The sequence below is a fragment of the Ochlerotatus camptorhynchus genome, unplaced genomic scaffold, assembly GCF_037179485.1.
Source record: "Ochlerotatus camptorhynchus isolate MF236.1 unplaced genomic scaffold, CSIRO-AGI_Acam_v1.1 ptg000055l, whole genome shotgun sequence".
NCBI classification, from domain to species: domain Eukaryota; kingdom Metazoa; phylum Arthropoda; class Insecta; order Diptera; family Culicidae; genus Ochlerotatus; species Ochlerotatus camptorhynchus.
In genome coordinates this window covers 4,160,422-4,186,750 of record NW_027040545.1, presented here as the reverse complement: position 1 = coordinate 4,186,750, position 26,329 = coordinate 4,160,422, and the positions used below count along the sequence as shown (strand labels likewise).

Below are 26,329 nucleotides of genomic sequence, written 5' to 3'. Positions count from 1 at the left end.
ACAAAAACGGGGTGCACAATTTTGCACCAATTGTATGCTAAATTTCCTAGTTGATCGGGAATATCTCGGATAGTAATAAATCCCTCCAATAAGTTCTCGGTACATTTTTGAATGAGCCAAAAAAAATTATTGCTGTTTTTTAAAGATTTCAATTGCGTTTTGTGGACGCACATTCATCATTTGGCGTAAGAACACGAGGTGTTTCAGTGGTGGGATAAAAGTAACTTCCATATCTATCACAGATAACAAATTTCAGTACCTAATACTGAAAAAACTCGACGGTACCTCTATTTAGTATTAGAGATTAGTATTGTAAGTCCCTCCTACTTGGAGAATTATGCAATGGAACGGCTTGCTATGCCTCGCCCCCATCAGCAAAAAATCTGTGTATTTATATACCGTTCTATAGCATGATTTTCCAAGTAGGATGGACTTACATAGCTAATCTAAAAGCATAAATATAAGTACCGTCTGATAAATTCAGTGCTTGGTTCTTTTTTCCCACCACTAAAAAAAGCAATATTTAATTAAAAAAAAATAACTTAATCGATGCACCGGAAATTGATTGGAGCGATTTCAAGCTAAAATGTTCTAGTCACATAAAATAGGTGCATAAGTTTCCGTTTATTTGTGTGATTTTTTGAAGCATTCTGAGGAGGCCCTATCTGAATATTAAATTAGGAACACAAATGTTGAGACATAGCACTGATTTGCACTATTGCCCAATTTCTCAATAATCACTTAGGGAACATGAATAAATGACGTAGTATTTTAGGGGAAAAGGGGGTTTCAGAAGTTGACTACGGTTGACAGGAACGACGGGACATCGAAGAGCGAATCCCAACACGGATGGGGATTGTCGCTTGAGGCAGCTCGTGGTGATCTGTGGTGTCTGTCCGCAGCAGCACGAGCACGGAAGTTCTGCGGAAACGACTTGCAAGAGTTATGTTTGATAATTCATAGAGCAGCAACTAGATTTCAATAGCTCCTCTTCATCAATTTTCTCGGGTGTACAAATAACTAATTTCACGGAATTTAAATAGCAAAATCAAATACGACAGGGAATGTTTTTGCAGCTGAGTCGATGAAGAGAATCAATTAATGTAGATAGAACCTATTAAAATGTGTATCGATAGAGTTTTCGCATGCTCAATTAAATGTCGTTTGTAAGCTTTAAAAAGCCATAAATCATCATATGTCCTTTTTTTCTTTTTTTGCAGGTCTAATCACAAATTAGAATACAACAAACCTGAATGAATCAAGCAGAATAGTGGAAAGGTTAGTATAGCTTATGAAATTTACTGAAATTTGTACGAAATTTGTTCGAGGATAGTAATTTTACATGTATGCTAAAAATGTCTGATGTATATTGATAAAGTATCTCTCCAACAGGTCAGCTTAAATTTACCACCTGTGTGATAATAACTGATTTTCTCATCGCATTTTAAAGTAAATAATGTGACCGCTGTCATCATAAATATCTTAGAGTATCTGCTAACAACGCTGTAGGAATGCTTTCTTCCAATCAATAATTATTGATGTATCAAACTTTAACTAAACATACCTCCGTTTTATGGTTATCGTTGAACTATTTGGTTTAAACGATTATTGATTAAATGCAAGCAGATAATTTTAATCCTCATCATTGATTGCAATAATAGCCAGGCTTAAGTAAATCCGATATTGTCTAATGTTGAATTCAATCCGTTAGCAATGGATTTTTATCGAACTTGTAAAATGCAACGATCCCGTCGTCCTCTTTGGTGTACATTTTTCGATAAGCTATTTAACCACGGAATGCGATTAATTATCGCATAAATTATTATCAAACTGGTTTGTAATCACGAATTGATAATCTTTGTTAAATCACGAAAGTGAAAACCATTTTAGTTATAAGAATAAATTGCTGGCCTATTACAAAGGTGTATAAGTAGCCTTTGGTTTTATTTGTCTTCAAAAAGGTATATGAATTCCTGGTTGGTTTAAGAAAGTTATATGAAAAATACTGGTTGGTTTAAGGCCCAAACGCAATGTTGGGTTTTTTCTGGCCGATGTCATTACGCTTCAGCCTTTAGGGTTTCCTACACTCAACCGGGGGATGTAAGATTCGCTTACAATTATGGATTCATCACCGACAAACCGACATGACACTTAATTCTGACTTATGTCCGCAAATCGTTAACGGCCTATTTAAATGTGCAGTGATCCGAACTGTCAAAACCATATGATATTTTCATCTAGATAAAAATAATTTCTCCAGAATAGATCAGACACGAACCAATTCATAACTTTTGCAACCGTTTCATGGTTTAGCTAAATATTTCCCACGAACACGGAGCCAGATGTCAGTAGTGTGCTTTGGTGGTTTTGCTATGGTCATTCATGTCGGTTTGTCGGTGTATTCATCATCAGAGGATGTTAGTGGAGCCCGCTTGGAACCGAGGATGCGATATACCTAGCTGCGGTCCAATGCAAAAAAATGGAAAAAGAAAAATGTTGGGTGTATTAGTGAGTGAAATGAATCATGTCGAAAAAAGGGGTTACCGGACTGAGGGACTCGAATCACGAATGTTGCGATTATTCACCCCCCGAGTATCTAGACAGAAAGCCTTAGTTAAACGTACCCACTTACAAATTGTAGATGGGGTCAGCCATCGTTGGTGGCACAACTTTTTTCACATCAGAAAACATGTTGTTTTTTCGGTTCATGTGGACGTTGAAAGTAAGCCAAGAACAAATTTTGAGTGAGACGTATTACTTATGTTGCATTATATTCCTTATATCTTGGAATTTAATCGATTTTATGAAATCAAAATTCATTATTTGGCATGATGGGTTTTAATTCAAGTCTGGCCTGATTAATTCCCCGGTGGCATCTGAGACATGCCAATGTGATCCGCGACGCTCGAAATGGACACAATTGATGTGATTATGATATTTTGAAGTAATTTGTTTTGTCACATGATAGGTTTTATTCCTTACCGGTCAAATTTAGTATCATGGCTCACCTTTTCAGCACCAGCTGACCGAGTCTGAATCTGTTCAATAATGTTCTATGAGCAAGGGAATGGGATCATGATACTTTTCTTTTGATGGTTGTTACGTCCAATTCTCATTAGTTATTAATGTGAAGTATGACTTAGGTCCCAAAATCCATGTTGTTGGGACTTGTCCCACCCATGTGACCGGACATAGTTGACCGATTCTTAATTTGTTTAACAGCATTCAATGTGATCATAATACCTTTTATTTGCTGGATGTTTCGTTTAATTCGGTTATGTGGTTGCCGACAAGCACCACTTAATTCCAGAATTCGGCAATTTTCGGGTATTGTTCCATCAATACTCAGAAACTGGTTATTAGATTGAAAATCTAGTAATTTACATTCCATAAAATCATGGTATCCTTCATTTGGTGGTTGTTGCGTCCAATTCGATAGAGATGATGCCGAGAAATACGTTTCAGAAAATTGTGTTACGCGCTCTCACATACACATATTCAGACAGACTTTTTCCGATCCCGTATCTTCAATTGGAAGACTATTAGAAAACATATCAATGTTTTTATAAAAAATTAAAAAAAAAAAAACAAAACAAAAACTCGAAAACGAGAAAAACAGAGATAATCATAAAATAAGACTAATTAATTGTTAATTTACTCCACCATTATTCGATTTGACAGAACCAGAGTATCATAGAATTTTCGGGGTACATTGACATCAACCTGGTCTATAAAAGGTGTGGAGATCTAGCCCTCACGTATGTGTTGGTAGAGGGAAAAAGGTAAACATTGAGGGAGAGGATGACCACGACGTCATAGCAGTCGAAAGCAAATTTGTGAACTATGAAATACAGCAAATTCTAGATATGTTTGCATGATGATTGCGCTTGTTTGTATGCTTTTGTAAAGTATCCGGGAAATATCAGCAAGCCTTTTGTATTTTTATAGTAACTCCTTACTTGGAAACGGGCAAAACTAACCAGCAGGTTGCTTTTTCATGGTATACAGTGTGCTAATAAAATAATCAATACATTATCTCAACGTTCAGTGGAAAAACATTCTTAAAATTTTGCCTTCATACAGAAATTCTATAATTCATATTCAATTTCCAATGTAAACGCTGATTGAAACAAACGTTATGACGTAACTACGAGCGTGTTTGAGCGTACGAAAGAAGCAAATCGTGAGAAGCTACAGGGTGGCCAGACCTACCGATTTATCGGTAGTCCTACCGATTTTCGGGATGCCTACCGATTCACAGACGAAAGGTTAAAAACTACCGATTTTTCACTTTTCCAACCGAGAATCATAGATTTTTAGTAATCTTGAAAAATGTTCAATACCTTTGTTTTGTTTTCCGTGTAGTCAGAATTAGAAATATTGATTTCGACACGTTTAAAAGCAAAGAGAAGAGGAGACAATACGGGGGCAAAAACGAACCACTTTTCTGTCAAACGCGACCCACCTCGTGATTGGCCGATTTGAAGTACGTAAGATAGAGATAGAGATAGATATAGATAGAAATAGAGATAGAGATAAAACAGTAATAATCCCTTCTTCCTCTTAGGTTTAAAGCAGAAGAACTGAAGGACAGTGTATTGTTCTGAAGCAGAGTCCCCCCCCCCCCCGCTCATAAATGTTTCAAGTTTCGGAAAAGCCTTCTTGAGACGGCCTACCGATAACTACCGATAAAAGTTTTGAGAAGCTACCGATAATGAAAAAAATTATCTGGCCACCCTGAGAAGCCGACTGAAAGCCGAGTGAAAAACGAACTGCACCAATACGTACAGGCCATCAATTAATCATGTTTTGTTGTTTTTGATATCGTCCACATCCAGAGGGCCAGTCACTTTCAAATGTATGGGAATGGTAGGAAACCACTTGGAAATGCATGAAAATTTTCAGTTTTTATTCATTATCGTCTTTATGGGTAGTTTTAGATGCACAAAAATTGCACGAGTACATTACTATGGTGATAAGGTAAACACTCGTTTATTTGTTTCCTTTTGTCAAAGCATGTTTAGTCACAAATCATGGATTTTCTGATATTCTCCATACTGCAAAAATGATTTTCCTACCACTGAAGGGGCGACATCTCTTGGATCTTCAGTATAGCTACTACTCAAATCATATAATTAATTCCACGCCTTGTATAGAGCTTTTTGACGTTTAATCGGCGCACACTACTGTACCATTTAAAACGAACGAGTGCGAGCAAGAGGGAAACAGATTAGTGGGAAAACAAACCGTCCATTCATCCATGTGTGCTAGATAGAGAAAGATGATTAAACGTCAAAAAGGTCTATAGACCAGGTTGAATTGACATTACACTGGAGCTGTCAAATAGCTCCGATTATTAGACTTGTGCTTTCTCTCCTGCTCTCTCCATGCTTCTGAATATGGATATCCGTAAAGCAAACAAGAAGCGCTCATTTCCGTTAAATAAAGGAATAAAGAAGAAGAAGAAGAAGAAGACTTCGTATGCTTTTTCTGCTGGAGAGATTCGAAGCAAGTGTGTGCGTGGATCTACAATGTTATACATAAAAAGCTTACTACACAGAAAAAAAAATTCTGAATTTTAACTGTTGCGTAAAATCTCCCTTCGTTTAATTTTGAACTATACTTGGCATAATCATTTACAAGCTTGCATACAATATTGCTAATTAATGCGATATTGCGCTTAAATTTACACGAAATATCGTGTAAATTTTTGCCAAATCTAGCGTTAATTTTATGTGCGCTATATCTCGCAGAAATTAACATGAATTTTTTGAACGGTGTAGTATAGTCAGAAGCGTAGATTGAACACGAAAAAGAAAAGTCAAAAAACCATTACATAGTCTGCAAGGTCAACTTCTAACATTCGCTGTGATGTTCATGAACAAAGGATGATAGGAAATGGAACTAACATTCGTTATAATAAATTCTTGTTTTGCGTGTAGTTTAGAGGGAAACTAAAGGTATGCCCGTCACGTGATTAAGCCTGAAATCCTAACAAATTTTTGCCGCAAAGATGGCAGCAATGCTAACTTTTTTATTTCGAACGCAGGAGATTTGCTGTTTCTGGTAAAGAAGTAGAACGTAGAATCACAGACAAACAGACATAACACATTGAATATTTCTCACTGTAAAACATCGTCGTTAAAACATTACCGCCATCTGTTGAGTACACTGTGGTGGGTAGTACGCTGAACAGATGGCGGTAGTGTGGAAACGTCAAACGCAAGGGAATTGACTATGCGCGCCACAGGTGGCGGTACTACCAACTAAGATACTTTTAAATAGACCGATAAATGCTTGTTCGATGAACATCTTGCGAGTGTTATGTCTGTTTGTCTGTGGTAGAATTTTATGAAAAGTCGCTGAAGACATAAAAGCTGTATATCTTCAAACTACAGAGACATATGAAGTTTTAAAAAATTTGTCAGAAATTCACGATTGTGGTATTTATTTTTTTTTTTTTTTTTTTTTTTTTTTTTTTTTTTTTCAATTATAGTCACTTTAACGCTCTTGGGTAATTCGTGACTTGTCCGGGGGTGAGATTTGAACTCGTGACTTTGGCGTGAGAGGTATGGATGCTAACCACTACGCCGGGGTCGCCCCCTGATTGTGGTATTATGTTTTATAGATTCCTTCAAATGAATACTTTTATCAAAAAATACTGGACCACCAACAATAGAAGAATTGTTTCTGGTCCAGTATTTTTTTAATAATACTTTTATTTTCAGAGTACCGTTCTGATTAATATTTCGGACACTCGATAATTTTATCTAAAAAATGCTATACACCTATATAATATAAACATTATAATTTATCATACCTCTTCCATTAGTATGCCTGCAGTTTTAAAATAATTTTTGATTGGTATCACCCGTCAATTGTAACATTGAGCTTGAGCTTGAGCTTGTAACATTGTAACATTGATGACAAAAAATATTAACGCCCTGGAACATTCTTAAAAAATAAAGTGTCGAAAATACGAATCACCTTTTCTCACTGACAAGACAGTGTTATTCATTTATTTGATAATTTCATTAGATTAAACGATATTAAACATGAATTCTAATAAAACGTAGGTACATCTTTACTTGTAGGATTGCGTAAAATATCTGGCCTTTAGTAAAAGTTTAGTAAATTGCAAAAAAAATCATATCAATTTTTGATCTTGAACTAAGTCTTTCTGTTTGATTTTACCAATCTAAGTCCTAAGTTTGATAATAAATCATAGATTTTTTTTTTATTTTTGGCAAACAAATGAATAGTTTCGTTCCAATCCCTTTACATTTTCCTAGACAAATTTTAAATTTCTCCCGAAGCTCCAGATTGTAACCAAATTCGTTCAAATTTGGTTCCAGTTGTTGGTGACCTCAATACACATCGAATAAACAGTGGTGTTTATAGGGTTGTGATGCTCCATAGAAACTTGACCCAACCTAACGTGCATAAATGAATAATTTTAAATAAAATATATTGTTTAATTAAAATCGAATTATTTAAAATATATCTCAATATACCTCTGATATTTTTCGAAGAATAATAGTCTGTGAACGTTCTTTCTGAATAACTGATAACATTTTGAGTTCACCTTACCTTTGTTTACCTTTTCTTTTAACTCAGTTTCAATAATTATTCCATCATGTTTTAAACCTTGCACGATGCCTGTAAACCAACCAACAATTTTTATACTGGCACTATTAACTTCAATGAACTCCCGTCTAGTCTCAAACAAGAAACAACTATTGTTCAGACCAAAAAAAAATGAAAGATGTATATTTTCGATAGTTAAGGATAGATATTGTAATGTGAATTTATAATTTAATGTTAAGGTAATTTTCTTAATAATAGTTGGTCACAGTTTGTATGAAGTTGAAAAAAACTTCCCTTGAAGGCAAAAAAGCTACCGGGTGGTTGTTGGAAGATCCTTACCGGAGGAGCAAGGTGAAACTTCTGGGAAATCTGTAGAAACTTTTGGAGGAAATCGGAAGATATTTTGCGACATCGTAAAATTTGAGAAACTTCAGGAAAAAGACGGAATAATTTTCCTGGCCACCTTGTTGTAACTACCGGGAAATGGTCTAATAATTATGAATAACAAGCTCAAAAATTATATCTGGATAAAAATATTCCCTGATTCCCGGGAACTCCCAGGAAGAGTCATCTGTAAATCCTGGGTAATCATAAATGGCCGGAAAATTGAATAACTACTCACAACTGCTTAGCACTGTTCCAGCAATACTCCCGAATTGCCGTTGTTATATCAACAACAGTTCGGGAGTATTTCCGAAAACATATAGGGTAAATGTCGGCTTCGGCACCCATTGACTGTTTTCGGCAACCAAAATTTAAACGTTAATTTCACTATGTTTTACCATCAACACACTTCCCTGAATGTATCCAAACGATTCTTTAGTCTTTCAGCTTCAATCTGATTATATTTGTAGGACCGAGCAATCCTGTTATGCCAGATTTTTCTTCAAATGAAGCATACGTACTACAAAATGGGGCTGATTTCGAGTTGCCGATAATAGAACAGCTGGTTAACACGCAGTTCTAATGGGAAGGTTGCCGAAGAAAAAGAGGTTGACGACAATAGTCGCACTCACCTGAGAAGTTTAGAGCGTTGTAAAATCGTTTTCAAACAGTTATGAAGAATTCTGTCGATTGGAATGGATGGAGAAGCAAGCAGCAGATGAATTGAAACAAACAGACACGTCATATATGTGCGTGACGCTGTGAAAATGCTAATAGAAGTGCGGACGCTGCTTAGATTGACGAGAATACGTAAATTCCCCTACATCAATTTAAGTGGAAATTTTACTCTGAACTATGCTTGGATATATTTTCTCTGGTGAAAAAGCTTAGCTCTGTTTAAATCGAAACGACGACAACGCTGACGGTCAATCAGGTGGTTCATGAATAATAAATTTATTACGATGAACAACCTATAAACCACGAAGGACGGTCCAAACTCACAGTGATGGGTATGTGGGTGCCGTCAGGCGCCTTTCACGATGTTTAAACGTAAGCAAGGACCAACCGCTTTTTATCGATGGGCAAACAGCAGTGACATCCGACTTGCCTTTAATTGACATTTCCAGTGAAAGGTCTATAGGTTCAAAAGTCATCAAGTGCAGTACGTGAATTCCTATTACCATCAAATCACTCATCGGACGTTTTCCACCTCCTCCGTGCTGTATTTCGGACCTCTGATTGATGACACAGTTCACCAGTATCGAAACCATAGCAGGTGACGTACGACCGTGTGATTACAAAAATTGTTTTGTGGTCCACACGGAGACTAAAATCTGCGGCGATGGAAAATCTTCCATCGAAGACAAATCGTCAAGTTTGTAAAATGTGCCAAAGTGATGCGTTTTCACTAGAACCGAAAACTTTTCAAGTAAGGCACACAACGGGACATTTTCCAGCAAACTTCAGGTTCGTTTTTAAATACTCTTATTTTTGCGATGGCACATTGTTGAAACATTTGATGACTGGGATTGTCTTGCCCCTTGGGTTTTTCATTAAAACTTTTCCCAGTCCGAACAAGCATTTCCACACAGTGGTCCAGCAATTCTGATCTAAAAAAGGAAAATGTTATATTAGATTCTTGCTACATTCAAGCGGAAATTTCCAAAAAAAAATCGTAATCGCACTTTAATCAAAATCAGACCACTTTGCATTGATTCAACCGTCACTTCACATTCATATTCCGGAAGCAGCCATGGATACCAAACTCTGTTCTCGATGTTATGCCATGAATCATAAAATGTATGCGTATCAATAATTTATCCAATTATTGTACAGATAATTGCACCTAACGAACGGAATCAACTAGGATTAGCTGCAAATAAAAACGCTATGAATAATAACACGTCAAAAAAATTCGCAATCCTTGAGCAAATATTGCATCACATTTTTGCTCACGAATGTCACTTTTTTCGATAGCTAGAACCATAGACAACTAGATGAGTTGATTAGCTCGAATGGGAATTATGCTGATGAAACGGGAAACTTTTCCCCATATGATCGATTTTTTTTCTCGTGTGCGATAGCAACAAACCCCTTCCTGTAATGCTTCGTTCTGTTTCGGAACGGGTAGAAATCGTCTGTATGTAAGGTGTAGAACATGTACATTAGGGTGGAGCAACTTTGCAACTTTTTGTTGAGATTAATTACGATTTGCGGGAGAATTTTAAATTTTATATAGGAAACGGAAAGATACAGTTCATTTGTTTACCAAAATCCGAATATTGCTCAAATTTCACCAAATTTCGAACTTAATTTGAAAATACTATTTTAAACAACTTTGTCGAAGACTGCAAATCGATTTGATCTTTGTATGAAAAGTTACTAATCTTTCACTTCAGACCAATTGATCCACACGCACTTACAAGCTCATATATGCCTGTAGGAATGCGCGGAGCAATAGGTCAAAATTAATGTAATAATAACTTTTTCTCAGAAGTCAAATCATTTCGCAGTTATTGACAAAGTTGTTTTACAATCAATTTCCAAGATTTGGTGAATTTTGAGCATTATTTAAATTTTTGACAAGCGTTTCCCATACGCAATTTAAAATTCGCAAATCAAGATTATAATCAAATACCTCCAAATTTACACCTTTGTTGGGGACCTCAATACACATTGAAAGAGCAGTGGGGAACAGGGGGTTAGACCAACCGTACAAACTTGACCCACCCTAATGTACATATGTAAAAATCGGTCCAAAAAGTGAGCCATGATGGAACAGAAAATGAAACTTTTTAACTGGTTTGTTTTATGTGATGAAACAGGACGTGCTCGGGAAACAGTGGGCCATACTCATATCTCCACTCACATACATGCACGAGTGAGCTTAAATACCTAAAGCAGAACGATTGGAGTAGGCGTTGAGTTTTGCGAATTGAAAAATAGCATGATTGTGCATAGTTTAAAGATGGATTTAAACATGGCAGAGTGATGAGTTTTGGTTGCTACAATTTCGAAAACGTTTCACCAATTTAATTGTTGTCTAGTTTTAAACCTAAGAGGAAGAGGAGACAATACGGCGAAAACGAAACACTTTTCTGTCAAACGCGAACTAGCTCGTGATTGGTCGACTTGAAGTGCGTAAGAGATATAGATGGATATAGATAGAGATAGAGATTAAAGAGTAAAAAGTCAGTCATCCACCTGAGACCAACGAAAAATTGAACTGTGGAGCAGTCATTGTTTCCCTAATTGGATTGCATAAAATGTAACTATTTATGTAGTCTCCTGAACACACAGTACCTAGTTGTACAGTTTCATACATTATTCGCTGCACTGTCAGAAAAATTGAAAATAAAATTTGCAACTATACTCCACTTTCATATTGGTTGCCGGCAAAAAGTAGTAAGCACCACACTGCAGCTGTTTCAACCTAATGGCGAATGAAAATAACGCAATATGTATAGGAAAGTATCGTTAGCGGCGCCGGTGGTGTAAGCGTGATTGCCTCTCACCCCAAAGGGCCTGGGTTCAATCCCAGTCGGCGCCGTCGGGATTTTCAGAGACATAAAATCTCTGATCACGCCTTCCTTCCCCGGTCCATGAGTTGTGATGGGTCGATAGGTAGGGTCCAGGTGCTGCTCGACTCCACCGTTGAATTCGGATTCTATGTTCTTGAACCTTACTTCGTACAGTAGCGGGCAAAACTTTATCACCCCGAGCTTCTTTTTTTTTCAAACATGTTCAAATACCTGTACCTCTTCAGGTAGTTAATTTTATTTTCAGCATCGAAAATCGAAAAGTTCATCAAAGAATATCCAAGTGAAGCAGAAGCATCTTAGCGCGCATTTTTTTTTTTTTTTCATTAGTAAATAAAGTAAGGAAAATTTAGAGCGTAACTTTGTAGAAAATTGTCATGCAACTGCGAATAAAAAAAATAAAATAGTTCCTTTCTATAAGTTGTCACAATCTATATCTGGGTGTGCTCGGCTGATGTAACATTAAAAAAAACTATACAACTGTCAGCCCATCCGGAGCTTATTCATATGGTCAACACTTACAAATTTCAATATCCCAGTAGTGGTCAGTAGTTTGAAGAGGATGAAATTTTTCCCTGGAGAAATTTACACCAATTAGCTCCTGAGCGTGACCCTCCGCCCCGAACGGAATGTGGAGTAATAAGCTGATGACCGTGCTTCCAGGGATAACTAACGAGAGCTATATGCAAGGCTGAAGCAAAAAAAAAGTTCAATAAAGTCGAGTTACTAGCTCAGGACAGGATGCTTAATTGACTTTGTTCCTCCGATGGACAGCTAGCTGTTAATTTGCCAGGGCAAGGAGTAAATGGCGAGGTCAAATTAAATATTTTATCGCAGTTTTCTTATATACAGCAATGTTTTAGAAACTGCAACGCGATGCTTATCCCAGTTTTCAGTCCGATAGAGTATTCATACATGTATCATGTTTTAGAAGCTTACCGTTCCAGCAAGCCAGAAAAAGATTCAACAACTTGATTAGTGTCTGTCACACCGAACGCTTTTGGTTGAAGATACATCCCGTGGGGCTATTCACGTTTCATTCCCGTCTCGATTCGAAAAAGCCAGACTTTACATACTAATTTTCGTGGCTTTGTCAAGAACGTAGCAAACATGGTGACTTCACAAGCTAATAACACGCCGCTTACTACATCCGGAGCTGTTTGGACACTCCACATTTCATCCGAGCTGGAAAGACGAACATGTTTCGGTTCTCATGGCCTGCTTTGTATGCGTGTGATGAATGATAACACGTTTTTCTGCGGGATTCCTGGATGGAGTCAACTTCGCCTCCTTTATCCTTTATCGTCATGGTTCAAAGCTAGAAGGAACTCGACACACGTTGGTATGAAGGATGAAAAATTTAATTTAGCTGTGTTCTACCGCATGATAAACTGTGTGGCCGTATGCAGTGTGGCGATAGCTTTGACAGTTACATTTTCTTGTTGATTCATGGTGATCTTGTTGGTTTTATGGGATTCTGGTATTAGGCACCCATGTTAGTGGATGCGCCAATGTGAGGCTTTAGTAAAGGGTAACTCTAGAAGCAACTGAAACATGAGATGATGCTACAACGATTGTTTCAGTTTTGACGTAGGTCTACGTTTTTGTCGAAGGCGTGGGATACATATTGGGCGGTTTTTTTCTTTCTTGATTTGTTTTCCGATCCGTGCAGAGCACGAATGCTACCGACGCCAGGGAGGCAGCTCCCACACCTGAACCCAACCTATCGACCCATCAACTCATGAACCGGGGACCAACGGCTTTACTTCCCTTCCGAAGGTAGGCGTGATAGGCGAGTTCAATGAAACTTGGCATAATTCTTCACTAGGGGCAATGAAGCAAATTCGTGCCAGTATTCGGCATTTTTTAAATGGAGGTTCTATTCCTGTTTTTTTTTTTTGTAGTGTCGTATTTTATATTTTTCAATAAATTATAGCACGCAAACGGCTCATCTATTTGCTAAAGCGTTCTATGGTTTGAACATTGCAAAAGTTTGCATTTTTCATGTGCTCTTTTTATTTTTATTTTTTCAAAAATCTAACAAGGACATTTTGCGTCACAAAAACGAAAAGAGAAATAATTGCCGCCCTTTTCGGACTTTCAATGAAAAATCTAATTGGTGTGAATTCAAATGTTGTGATTTAACTGCTGTATGTGTGTCTACAGTTAACTCTATTCCTACTTTATTAATTGCTCAAAGTTAAACCAAGTTTTATCAACTGACTGGAAAGCTAAAGACTGTACTCGAAAAAAATGCAACACACAAAATTGATCACCAAAAATTCATTGTAAGTCGGATATTTCAGAAACTCTCAGGGAATAAATAAACACATATTAGCTATGTTTTTGCAAAGTTGGTTTATTCAACCTCCTCTCCTAGGCTAAATGCCCGCACCTTGGACTTAACGCTACCCATAAAATCCTGTGCAACACTTGCGCCATCTTTCATATACACTTTTATCCAACCTTTCTTCAAATTCTTGTCGTTTTTGAAGACCTTCCCTGTTTTCCGGAGCTTGCCCCCCCCCCCCCTAAAATTTATCTATTGGGCGAAATTCTGACAAGTTTGGCGGATTTGCCTCCTTCGGCACAAAAACAACATCGTTGGCTTCGTACCACTCCATCACCGGTTTAGCGTAATGGCACGATGCCAGATCCGGCCAAAACAGAGTGTCACCTTTGTGAGACCTGAGGAACGACAGCAGGCGTTTTTGACACTATCTGGTTTTTGACACTATCTAGAGGTTCGGATTTTGACCCCTCCCTTTCCCTCTCCCAGGAACAGAAGAAAATGGAACAACATACGCCCTCCAGTTAGTGTCAAAAAGCACAGTGAAGGATACATTTATTCATACAAACAGGCCGCCATTACCGAGCATGGAAAGTTGAATATATTTAGCCGTTGATGGTGCCGGTCGTTATGTACGGCTTGCTGAATTTGCCACACCCACAGATCACCTGCCACACTAAGTACTTCTTGGCTAATTTGTCGCCTTTCTTCTTCCGGAACTTCTCCGGAACATCCAGGCGAGGCTTGCCGACGAAAAACTTAAGGCCGGGGATCTGCTTGGCGTCCGCTTTAATGTACGTCTCGTCGTCCATTACGATGCTTCCTGGCGTGAGATTTGGCCACCGCATTCTGTTTATCGGTTTGGTTAGGCGCCTTTCTTACCTTGAAGCATGAAGTCTGGCTTGCTTCATTATCTGCTGGACGAACCAGACGGAAGAATTGACCTTCTTGGCCACGTCCCGAATCGAAAGGTTCGGATTGCGCTTGAAGTAATCCTTCACCTTCCTTGCGTTGACGGGGTCGGTCCTCTTCGCTTTTCTTCCGCTGCCAGCTCGCCGCCACGATTTTACCACACGGGACATGGTCGAATTGTCAATTCCAAACTGTTTCGCGATTCACCTGTGGGACTGGTCTGGATTTTCCACGACCGCTTCCATATTTTTTTGTCGAAGCACTTCTTGCTTGGAAGCCATCTCGATAACCACTTGACAGATTTTGACAACTTTTTGCACAAATCAACATTACACTCTAAACTAGTTCTACTCAAAATTTCATAAAATTTTACACATGCAATAAATATACAATTATACACAAAAGAAAGTGATGCATTTTTGCGAGTAAAATCTTTACTTTACTTTTAGCGTGCCAACCCTGCAGAAAAGTATATTTTCCGTCTTCTCATACATAGCATTTTTCCACAACATTGAACGTTTCAACTTTCGTCAACGCCTGCTCTACCCGTGGATTTTCCGTTTGCGGTTTTCAATTTTTTTTTTCGTTTTCATGCCAACTGATCCGAAAACTCAGTGCATAACAACCCGTTGAACTTGAAAAGGAATATTTGGTAGACCAAGTTGGCCACCACAAAATGCGCTATACAGTATGGTAACGAATTTTTAAACGAAATCTTAAAAAATGGCAAGGGACTCACTAGCCAAGCTGTATTTGTATTTCCAATCGAATTGAATGCTTAAACACTGAAACAAAATCTGAAACAAGCAACAACTTCTCACTGAGCGCTCAAATCCCTGAAGCGACAGCTCTGCAGAACTTTTGGTTTATTGAATTCTACTTAGACACTAAATCAGTAGAAGCGTGGCTAACAAGTATAACTTCAAGTTTGAGATAGCAAATTCCACAGCTTGTCTTATTTCGCGGAAAGTATCATCTTAACATTGAACTTTGCTCGGTTTGCTTTGGAAATAGATTTTTTTTTTTCGGAAAATTTACGATGAATGTCACGTTTACTGTTCCAACCAAGCAGCTTACCATCTCTTGGGTACGATGTGTTAAGGGTATGTTTGTATTTTATATAATTGACTTATACAAATACCTGACTATTCTGGCTAAATTATTCTGCAAGTCATGATTTGCATAAAATTGGACTGTACTCTAGCATTGGTGAAAACAAACGTCTCGCACGGGAAGAGCATAAATATTTCTATTCATGACCTGCATCCTTCTTTGGCATTACGTCCGACCTACCTTAGTCACAACACAAATCCTTCCTCGAAAGCATCCATACTTTCACCGTAGACCCAAACAATGAAAATCCCTCGATATTGAAAATGTTTTATGCAATTCAATTTCTCCTAATGCCCTTCAAATTGAAAAGTTGGAAAGAGGAAATTGCAATTTCGTGTTCTTTAGCTTTCCATTTCACGCCGCCTGCGATCATGTTGTGCTTCACTGCTGACTACGACAGATGGACGCAAATGTCATCATTTCTCCCTCTACCCTCGTCCTTCTCTCCGGATGTACGGAACCGACCCGAACCGGTAATAAAAGCATCGGTTCTCTCGTCTCGGTAGTGAACCGGCGATCATGATTTCACTTCATTGTCATTCGAATCAAACTTCCGTCATCGACCGTCCTTACATCTCACCAAAAGCAAGCTCTGTTTACGGTCCCTCATAGTCTTGCCTATCAAGTATTCATTGTTTTCATCGTACCTGTCGTTCCACTTGACGTGGCCTACTTTTTCAATAATGAAAGAAACTACGACTGAAAATCGGTTAATGTTTGCAGTAAAAGGAATTCTGTTCAATTCGCAAAGTACTAACGTGCAGATTGACCATTGATTGCGTGAAGCAAATATGTGAATACTCGAATGAAAACAGTGAACAAACTCCATTTTGACAATTATAATTTGTTCTGCTGGTTAATCTATAATCCTCCACTGACAGCATGTAATGTTTCTACTTATCCAGGATAAACTGCAAAAATCCTCTTTATATGCACTATGCAATTCAATGGCAACGGTTCTGAAGGTAGCATTCATGTTCAGCACACTCACCTGTCCGACAGAGTTCCAACCGCCCGAACAAAACCACCAATCCTTTACTTTACCAAGCCAAAATGTGTGCGGTGTGTTGTGCAATTGCGTTATCTGCCACGATGCACGCGAGCGCTTTTGAACACCACGCACAACCACACCAGCAGGCGGCGACGGAAACCGTGCATCCGGAAAATCCGATTTCCATAGTTGCACAACGCACCCTGCTTGGCATCGCTTGCTGTGCTCACACGTTTTTCGTTTCACGCTTCTGCGGAATCAACTAAAAATCAGGACCTGTGCGCCATTTGAATGATTGGTTTCCCCGGATTTGCTAATCTGCAGATTTGCTGGGAGTAAATAAAACTGTTTGAAACGTTAAACTCCCTTCTGGGGGTGGTTGTGTTGATTTTGGTGTACCGTTTCATGAAAAAGAATTAACCGTATAAAATCGCTAACGCAACAATAAAAAAAAATAAACGAAGATTTTATTTCGGCACCAAACAAAAAAAAACACTTGTTCAGCCATCCAATAAGAAATTTGTGGATTCTATTACCCTATTTTAGATTTGATTCTAATAACACGCTCCAAAGTTTTCAAATTGAACTTAGTCCGAATCAATCTCATTTCAAAGGACCTCTTCATATTAATTGGAAAACCAAACTTTATTTTAACCACATTAATTTATTCTGAAAACCCTAAACAAAATCTACCTGGAGACTGTGTGTTCTGTTTGCCTTCTGTTTAAAGACGAATTTTTTCCTCTAACCAATCACAGACGAACGTCCATATTATTAAGGAACTCGGATGTCAATGTCCAAAACGAAAAGAGTAGAAAGCTTTTTAAATCAATTTCCAAAATGATAAAAGCAAATAATTCTAAATGTGTAGCTTTTCTCTGTCTAATGTAAGCGATGACGAGGTTCCATATAACTGTGTTATTTTAAGCACTTAAGATCTTCGGATAACACTATCTCCGCAAAAAAAGAGCTTGCTGAATGTCATCGGTCACCCCAATTCGTCCCAAATGGTCAATTTAAGCTTCAGTGATATGTAACTGCTCCCTACCTCTAGATTTTAGAAGAACGAGTGGGATGAGGTGGCTGCGTCCGGGAGTCGAAAAAAGAAATCCAACAATAAAAAATGTCTGTAACGGAGCTGAAACACACTCCACTCCATCCAGCATGAAAAAACAAGAAACGGAATCAAAAAAAATCCTGACGTAGCTTTGTTCCACCACGTCTCGTGTCAAGTATCTGTGTTATCATTTTCGATTCACGCTTCGGCAAATTTCAATTATCTAAAGCAAAGTTTCGGAAGTCGGAATGGCGACATAGTAGGCTACGGACCGGACGATGACAAAATTTGACGTTTAATGTTGCTTCATTGAGTGATCTTTCTTTTGTTGCAACGCGCCTGCTTGGATCCTGCCTGTCTGCTAAAAATTAAATTCCACACCGATTATCGACCTCTAGCCAATGATGCGAAACCCGTTTCATGCCATCTCGTCCCAAATCTGGTGAAGTGGAAAAAGGTCTCGGCCGTTTGGATTCAAGCGGGACATCGATCGTCAAGTGTTTGAATAACAATAAGGGATTATTCCCGGACGGCAATAAACTGCCAGAACGGGACTACTCAAACACAATTAAATATTAAAGCATTTCACATATTTTGCACTTGTGCTAGATTCAGTCAAATTTCAACTTTCCTTGACGTGTGGAAACAATGTTTTCAGGAATAACAAATTGGGAACATCTCCAACCACTCGCTCCAAACTAAACAACTTAATTGAAACCTTCCATTATCGTCTTCCCACAGACGACGCCTCATTCCGAAAGGCCTCCTTTGTCGGACTATGGTTATGAAAGTTGCCACAGGCCAAACAACCTCCCACACTGGAGATTTCAGACACTACCCACTACCGAATACAATAACGCATCTGTTAGCCAAACTGTTGGCACGGTTCTGCTTCATCGAGCCTTACCTATAATGTGTATTTCTATATACAGGGTGAGAAAAAATTATCCGACGTTCATGTTTTAATCTCAATTTTAATGATTTTATTGAATTACAGCATACATGGATGTCTCGAAATGTCCTCATTTGGCTGTCTCACAACGATGCCATGTATTCAGATTTTTGCACTCGAAAAAAATCGGGACCCTCTTGTTTATGTTGATACCGTAAGGTTCTGGAACAAGTTTTAAAGCTCAACAAATCGTTTATTTTTTTTTGTGTACAAGAATCAGTATTTATGGCATCGCTGCTGCCACACACACCTTTAACCGTTTAGCTGAATTGATCGGCGATCGACGTTCGTTCCTGTACAGATGTGTAGCATACTATAGACATTGGTCAGACTGGTTTTCAAACGATCCAAGGATGTTTGTGACATATGTTGAAGCTCATCATACCGTTTTATTGTATCTCGGACGGTTCGTAATGATCTTGGTTTCATAAGGGCGACCAACCGCTTCGAACGCAAAATTTGCCCGTTTTTTACAGTGAATCAAGGCCCAAATTGGCACAGGGTGCTAAATTTAGCATCTGTCAAATACGAGCTGTGCACTGAAAAAAAAGAGGCAGATCATTTCTCCTCACCCTGTAGGTCGTATATGAATAGCTCATGTGTGAATCGCCCATTAGTAATAAATTTCCTCCGTTGTTTGTGTCTGTCATTTCAGAGAGCTGTTCGCATCAACAAACAGCGCAAAGGACTACTATGCCTGCAATGCTCGTAAATAACACGCAGCACTAGGCCTGCCTGAGCCTACTGCGATGAGCAACAATGGACCATTGGCATCAACGAGGGCAAACGAGCAACATTTAGTGGTTTACTTTGGTGTTTCGAGACCAGAACAGTGAGAGTAATGTTTAGAGAATGGCAATTGTTTCAGTGATACCGGTGAACAACATTACAAACTCGAGTGACAATGGTGCTGGGACAAATGGAACTGTCAATATCGGTGGGGGTGGTGGTGGTGGTGGCGTCGATGGAGGAGGTGGCATGGATGGCTGTCCACGGCAGGACGAAATCCTGTACCCAAGTATGTTTGGGATTGACCTAGCGGTGCCACAATGGGAGGCGATTGCAACCGCACTCGTGCTTACGCTCATTATCATCATTACCATCGTAGGCAATATATTGGTAATACTGAGTGTGTTTACGTACAAACCGCTGAGAATTGTGCAGAACTTCTTCATTGTGTCACTGGCAGTAGCAGATCTGACGGTGGCCATTCTGGTGCTGCCGTTCAATGTGGCCTACTCGATACTGGGCCGCTGGGAATTCGGCATCCATGTGTGCAAAATGTGGCTTACCTCGGATGTCCTGTGCTGTACAGCTTCGATTCTAAATTTGTGTGCAATAGCATTAGATAGGTATTGGGCCATTACCGATCCAATTAATTATGCTCAGAAACGTACCTTGGAGCGGGTCCTGGCATTGATAGCCGGTGTGTGGATACTATCGCTGCTGATCAGTTCGCCACCGTTGATCGGCTGGAATGATTGGCCGGAGGAATTCTCCAGCGAGTTCCCGTGTCAATTAACAAGCAATCAAGGTTATGTTATCTACTCTTCACTAGGATCATTCTTCATCCCATTGGTCATCATGACTATTGTGTACATCGAAATTTACATAGCCACTCGAAGGCGCCTCCGGGAAAGGGCCCAGGCGTCCAAAATCAACACGTTAGCTAGTAGGAGTATCGGGGTAGCAGGCGAAAAAGACACTGGAATGGTGCAGCAGCAACCGGACCAGGAATCAATTAGCAGTGAAACCAACCACAACGAACATCCGCACAATAGCACCAGTAGCAGTAGCAATGAACATCGTTCCCAAAGAAAGCGGAAGAAGAAAGCCAAAGAGAAGAAGGAAGCAAAGGAGGCGGCGAAGCGTGCCAAGCAAAACCAACTCCAGATAGCCCTCCGGGATGAAGATTCCGTTACGGAGTGTCCGGATAATTCGTCCATCGGTGCGAAAGCAAACTGTGATATTAAATCGGCCACTGGTCCCAACGGTACGACTGCAGCAGGTGCAGTGGACGGGGAGGATGGCCCCAATGTCGCCACAGCCACCAATGGCGACAGGAAACAACAGCCAAAAGCAACAACTTCCACGGAAACCCGAGTAAGAATGAAACAATCGTTCCGGAGACCCGGTGGCATGACTCAGTTTATCGAAGAGAAACAGAAGATTTCGCTTTCTAAGGAACGGAGGGCGGCCCGAACGCTCGGCATCATCATGGGGGTGTTTGTGGTCTGCTGGCTGCCCTTCTTCCTCATGTACGTAATCCTGCCGTTTTGTCCGACCTGTTGTCCGACGAACAAGTTAATTAACTTCATCACATGGCTGGGATACATCAACTCGGCTTTAAATCCTATTATTTACACAATATTCAATTTGGATTACAGGCGAGCATTCAAACGATTGCTCGGCATCAAACAGTAGGCCTGTTATTCCGTACGGTGTGGAATCCATAGCAACCAACAATATGCATCATGATGGCTCAAAGATCGACACATGTGCTGCCAGCTGGGAGAGGTCGTTTAATTTGTAGCTATTTTAATCGTACGCATATACGACATAAATGCGAGTCAGGTTGGTGCTCCCGATATCTGCAACCAAAGGCAATTCAAGACACTACGGATGTATTTGATTTCTGTATCAGAAATTCAATCCGATTTCTCTAATTTGTAAGTGCGCCGGTACCTGGGCTAGCGGATCTCAGAATGAAGTTGCGCTTCACATCAAAAAATAAAAATTACTATTACATCGATGCACTTCAACCACGTAGAACACTTGTAAATGTCACGAAAGGAATAATGTAGCATTCTTGCTGCCCGAATGTCCCAAACCTAGGTCTAATAAGCAGCCATCAATTATGATTTTAATTATATCTCAACAAATAACAGACCTACAGACGAAATTCACGCTTGACATTTCCGTAACAATTGAACATGACAAACAATAACTAAACTTGCAATTTTCACATGAAAACTGTTCACGAACATAGACTCAATATCGGCCTACTGTCCCCATTTAGGCCCAACAATGGATTTAACGTTGACTCCTCGAAAACAGCCCTTGAGATGAGATTGCTTGTTGTATTTTTTTTTTCAACTCACTCAGGGTCACTGTTAGGCACAACACGTTCTCTTCATTTTAGTAGTAATTTCACCTAGTAAATTGAACAAAAAGCGTTTTAAAGACCTAAAAACTTAAACGTGATTCTAATTTCTGATGATACTTTCAAAAGAATTACAAAAAGGATTTCAATCAAATTATTCGGAGCGTATCAATGAGCTTCCGCGAGGATTGCAAGGGTATTTTGAATAGAATACTTAGAGAATGCAATACAGAATGCAAGAGACATTTTCAAAAGAATTTCAATCAATCTCTGATCTGATCTCTGATAACAAGGGAATTTTGTGGAAAATTCAAAGCTAATTTTGAACAAATACTTATAAAATGGTGCCGAGAGTTCATAAATAATTTACAGCAGAGTTTTGAAGTTAATGAACATCCTGGATTTCTGAGGAATATTCCAAGCAACTATTGAAGACAAAATTTTACGCGAGAATCATTAAGAAATTTAAGACATTAGCTAAAGCATTATGGATAAAAATTTAAGGAAACACCAGAGAGAATAACAAGATTAGGGTAAATGGATGTAATGTCGGCCTAAATGCCCCTAATTTGGGCCCATACATAAATTCAGCAATCGACTAAATTTTCATTAGAGACCAAAAATAGCCAATCTTAGAACCATAGGCCAACATTAGAGCCATTTCCCCTATTTGTTATTTTGTTGTAGATTATGCTTGCCATAAATTGGCTCTATCTCAAAAAGTATGCTACTTAGCACAACATCATTGCCTTCATTGAACAGCTTAGAAAATTTTATACTTAAAAATGTCCTTTTTACTTCAAGCAAGCTGCATTTAGTTACATTTTAGAGACAAGTTAAAGTTGGTGGTTTTCTACGTGTTTTCCCTTATTATTTCAAATAATGCGCAATAAAGTGTATTGTTTTGTCTAACTAAACATGCCTCTTAAAGCGTTCTACCACTCTCTCTTTGACACCAACTTTCTATCTTGTTTAGTTTTGTTGCAATTTTGTTCTAAACACATCATGTTGGGTCATCAATTAACAGTTGCATAAAATACGAATTCAACCCCACCGTGGGTTACTGTTGACGTCTGTATGCATCGCGCACAGCACACTTGATCGCCGCGTGGAGTGACGGTTCATTAGTTTTAGGTCAATAATTTCCTCGGAAAAGTGTTTCCATTTGTTGTAGTTAATCTTATAATGAAAAGGAAGTTGGGGTGGTTTCTATGATTAGAGAGATCTAAATAACAGCATTTTCGTTATTTAAGATAGACCGGCACAATGTTCAAAAAAGCTGCAAAACAATTTATTTGCAGCAACTTTGCTGCAGACAGCAATTGACTATCTCAAATGTTTCAAGTTTTATACTAGTTTGTTAACCGTATCTTAGGATAACGATTAAAAAATAGATTTTATTTAGTTATCTATTTGAACAATGATTTCAAGTAGATGATTTATCCGAAGCACTTATATCATTTATCCGAAGAAATTATAAATAATCTGATAACAAAATATAAGCGATCGCAGCAAATTCGGGCGCAGAGAGGTGCAGGTTCCAAGTGCAAATGAAATTGAGTATTCTTAAGAACGTTTTGGTAGATGATTTAAGAGGGGAATCGAGGGGGACTGCCAGCTTTGGTGAATGTTTCCGCATTTTTTACTTAATATTAAAAGGAACGCTTTTTGATGGGGTTTCCACTGTTCAAACGTTAAATATAAATGCTAAATAAATCTTTATTTGATGAATCCGTACTGTGGAAACGCGTCAAAATATTAAAGCTGACGTAAAATTGTTCTTTGGATTTACAAAATTCTAATCAAATTTACAAATTTTGAACCACCCAACACAATCACATATACGACCTGATTTCGAGAAAATGCCTTTAAAATTTGTATAATAAAGTATTATACTTTGAAATAATCATCTAGGACCATTTAATGATGAACAAGCATCATGATTTTCTGGATGAATTTTGTTTTATAAAGTTTGCCTCCGGTAAAATGTGTAACGGCAAACTTGCAATGTTCAAAAATCATAACTCAGCCATTTATTGACAAATTTCAAATGTGTTGGTGCCATTTGAAACTACATACTTTAAAGATTTATTCTACAGCAATAGATTTAAAATCTATAGATAAATTTCTGAGCAATGATTTTTCAAACACTGCCAATTTTCTGTTACACATTTTACCGGAGGCATCGTGTGTTCGGAGCAGGGGTTGAAACTGTTGACGTTTTTTATTACACTCGCTTCGTTGTCGTACGCGACAGTTTATTTGTATTCGTACTCTCATGCTCTACCGTCATCTCTCTTACACAACACAAACGGTGGAACAACATTCGAGCAACAAGAAAATTATCAAACAACTATCATATGACATGTGTTATTTCGTTCTAATTCCTCAATTTGGTATAAATTAATCCATTTCTGATCAGAAATGTTATAACTAGGACATCGCTGACTGCTATTTTCAGAATTCACACAAGCACATCATCAGCAGCTCTTATTATGAGATAATCTAAAATACATACATTCGTGACGGTCTTCGACGACAGTGTCGTATGACAGAGCCAGTCATAAGACACTTTAGTTTGGTACTGTAACTTGATAGCTTGTTTTGCAAGTATCGGAAGCAAAGGCATTCTATTATCATAGAAAATGTGTCAACTACGGTGACAGCTTACAAGACTGGTTCGGAATGTTGATGGCTTATGGGGAAACCACTGTGCCCTGTTGGGCTTGGCAAATAATCCTCACTACGATACTACCTTAGCTGTAGTGATTGAAAATAGTTTGGTGGGTTATTTTGCAGCTCCTTTTTATCCTTTCTGGTCAATAATTGTTCGTGTATAGCCGTAAATTTATTGAAAAAGCTTCTTCTTCTTCTGGGATTTCCTAAGAAATTAGCAAATAGTTGTATTTGGGGAACATTAGGGGTAGCGTAATACTTTAGACAATATTGATGCTCCAGCCCATCTAACGATCTTTCTGTGTGATAGGGGATGAGACAGAATCCTACATATTATTATCCTCAATTATTAAACGGAACACGTGCGGCAAAAGTTCGATGCATCTCCCCAGAGTGCAAGTCTTATAGCGAACAAACCATAGCACGGATATTTTTCACTGGTGCGGACCAAAAGACTCAAGAAAAAAAACACGTAACATTTTCAAATTGGGCTATAAATAGTAAACGTATGACAGCTTGAAAAGACATTCCAGGAATTAGCGCTAAACGAAAGAAGCATCGATTAAAAAAATAAAATAAAATGCTATATACAAATTTTGTATACCGCAGAATCCCGTTTATTTGACTAGCTAAAATAGCAACTAAATGGTGCTTATTTATTTATTTTTTTCATCTGGTACCCACACACAGGTGCGTAAAGTCATTGGGCACCTGTGTAGAGATACCAGTTTCTAAATGAGCACAAATTAATTGCCATCTTAGCTATGCATTCCTACTAACGAGGTTCTACGGTATTCCGCAAACAATTGACTGGGTCGCCATTCTTTACGTAAATAAAGATTTCCTCTTTTAAGAAGACACTGGCTCTCGAGGGAAATTATCTGCTGTTTCTATTTATTCTCGTCCAAAAACGAGAGCTATTCTGTTCGAGAACGATCCCATATCGAAACACGCAACGAAACTAGCCGTGACTGACAGCCTGAAATTGGTTCAGTTCGATGAACGATGTCATGCCACTACTGCTAGGCGGTTAATTGCGTTCTGATGAAGTACATACCCGATGCTAATTAATTAACATCAGCATACATCAATCTTATCATGAGAAATGTGTGACAATACAATCGGGGCACCCAGTCATGGTCTACTTTGATCAATGGTCTTTCATCATCGGCAATGCCAATCAGAATTATAGAAGGGTGAATAATTCAATCCAAGCATGCCAAATATTCTTGGAAGGGGAACATCGTTCGAAGGCGACTGCTTGGATTGTGTGGAATGTTTATCATGTAATGTTGAAGCTATGCATATTTATGCACTTCCATATCTCTTGCGTACATTTCGGAGAGAGGAAATCTCATCCTGGCATTTTGATAGTACAAAACTGTATTCGATTACTTCCAAAGAACTTTCATGATTTGGGGAGGGGTGGGGGTTAAGGCGCTTTCGTTATCAGAACCGAGCTGTTTGTTTCTGTTTCGGTATGCGAACGGATGAAGTAATCCGTTTGAGATATTAATCCTTTGGCTTATTGGGATATTTATTAGTCAGATTTACTTAGCTGGTGTTTGAACAGGACATAAGAACATATTCAAAAGATAAGTCCGGAACGGAGGATATCGAATTCCCTGCTCTCGAATATATAAATGTAACAGTTATTTCTCCCTAACCAGATGTTGAAGGGACCATCTAGTTACGGAGGTCGTGTTCGAGGTAGGCGGGATTTCC

General features: G+C 38.6%; 2 protein-coding genes across 2 annotated transcripts in view; one reads left to right on the top strand and one right to left on the bottom strand.

Moving 5' to 3' along the window:
* FRG1 (FSHD region gene 1) overlaps positions 1-26,329 on the bottom strand; it is a 241,689-nt gene that overhangs the window by 92,003 nt on the left and 123,357 nt on the right. The gene's annotated exons all lie outside the window — the stretch shown is intronic.
* Oct-TyrR (Octopamine-Tyramine receptor) lies at positions 1,263-21,533 on the top strand. Its single transcript, XM_065239321.1, has 2 exons — positions 1,263-1,278; positions 19,481-21,533. Exon 2 carries the CDS (start codon positions 19,678-19,680, stop codon positions 21,247-21,249), a length of 1,572 nt encoding a protein of 523 aa, XP_065095393.1. The 5' UTR covers positions 1,263-1,278; positions 19,481-19,677; the 3' UTR covers positions 21,250-21,533.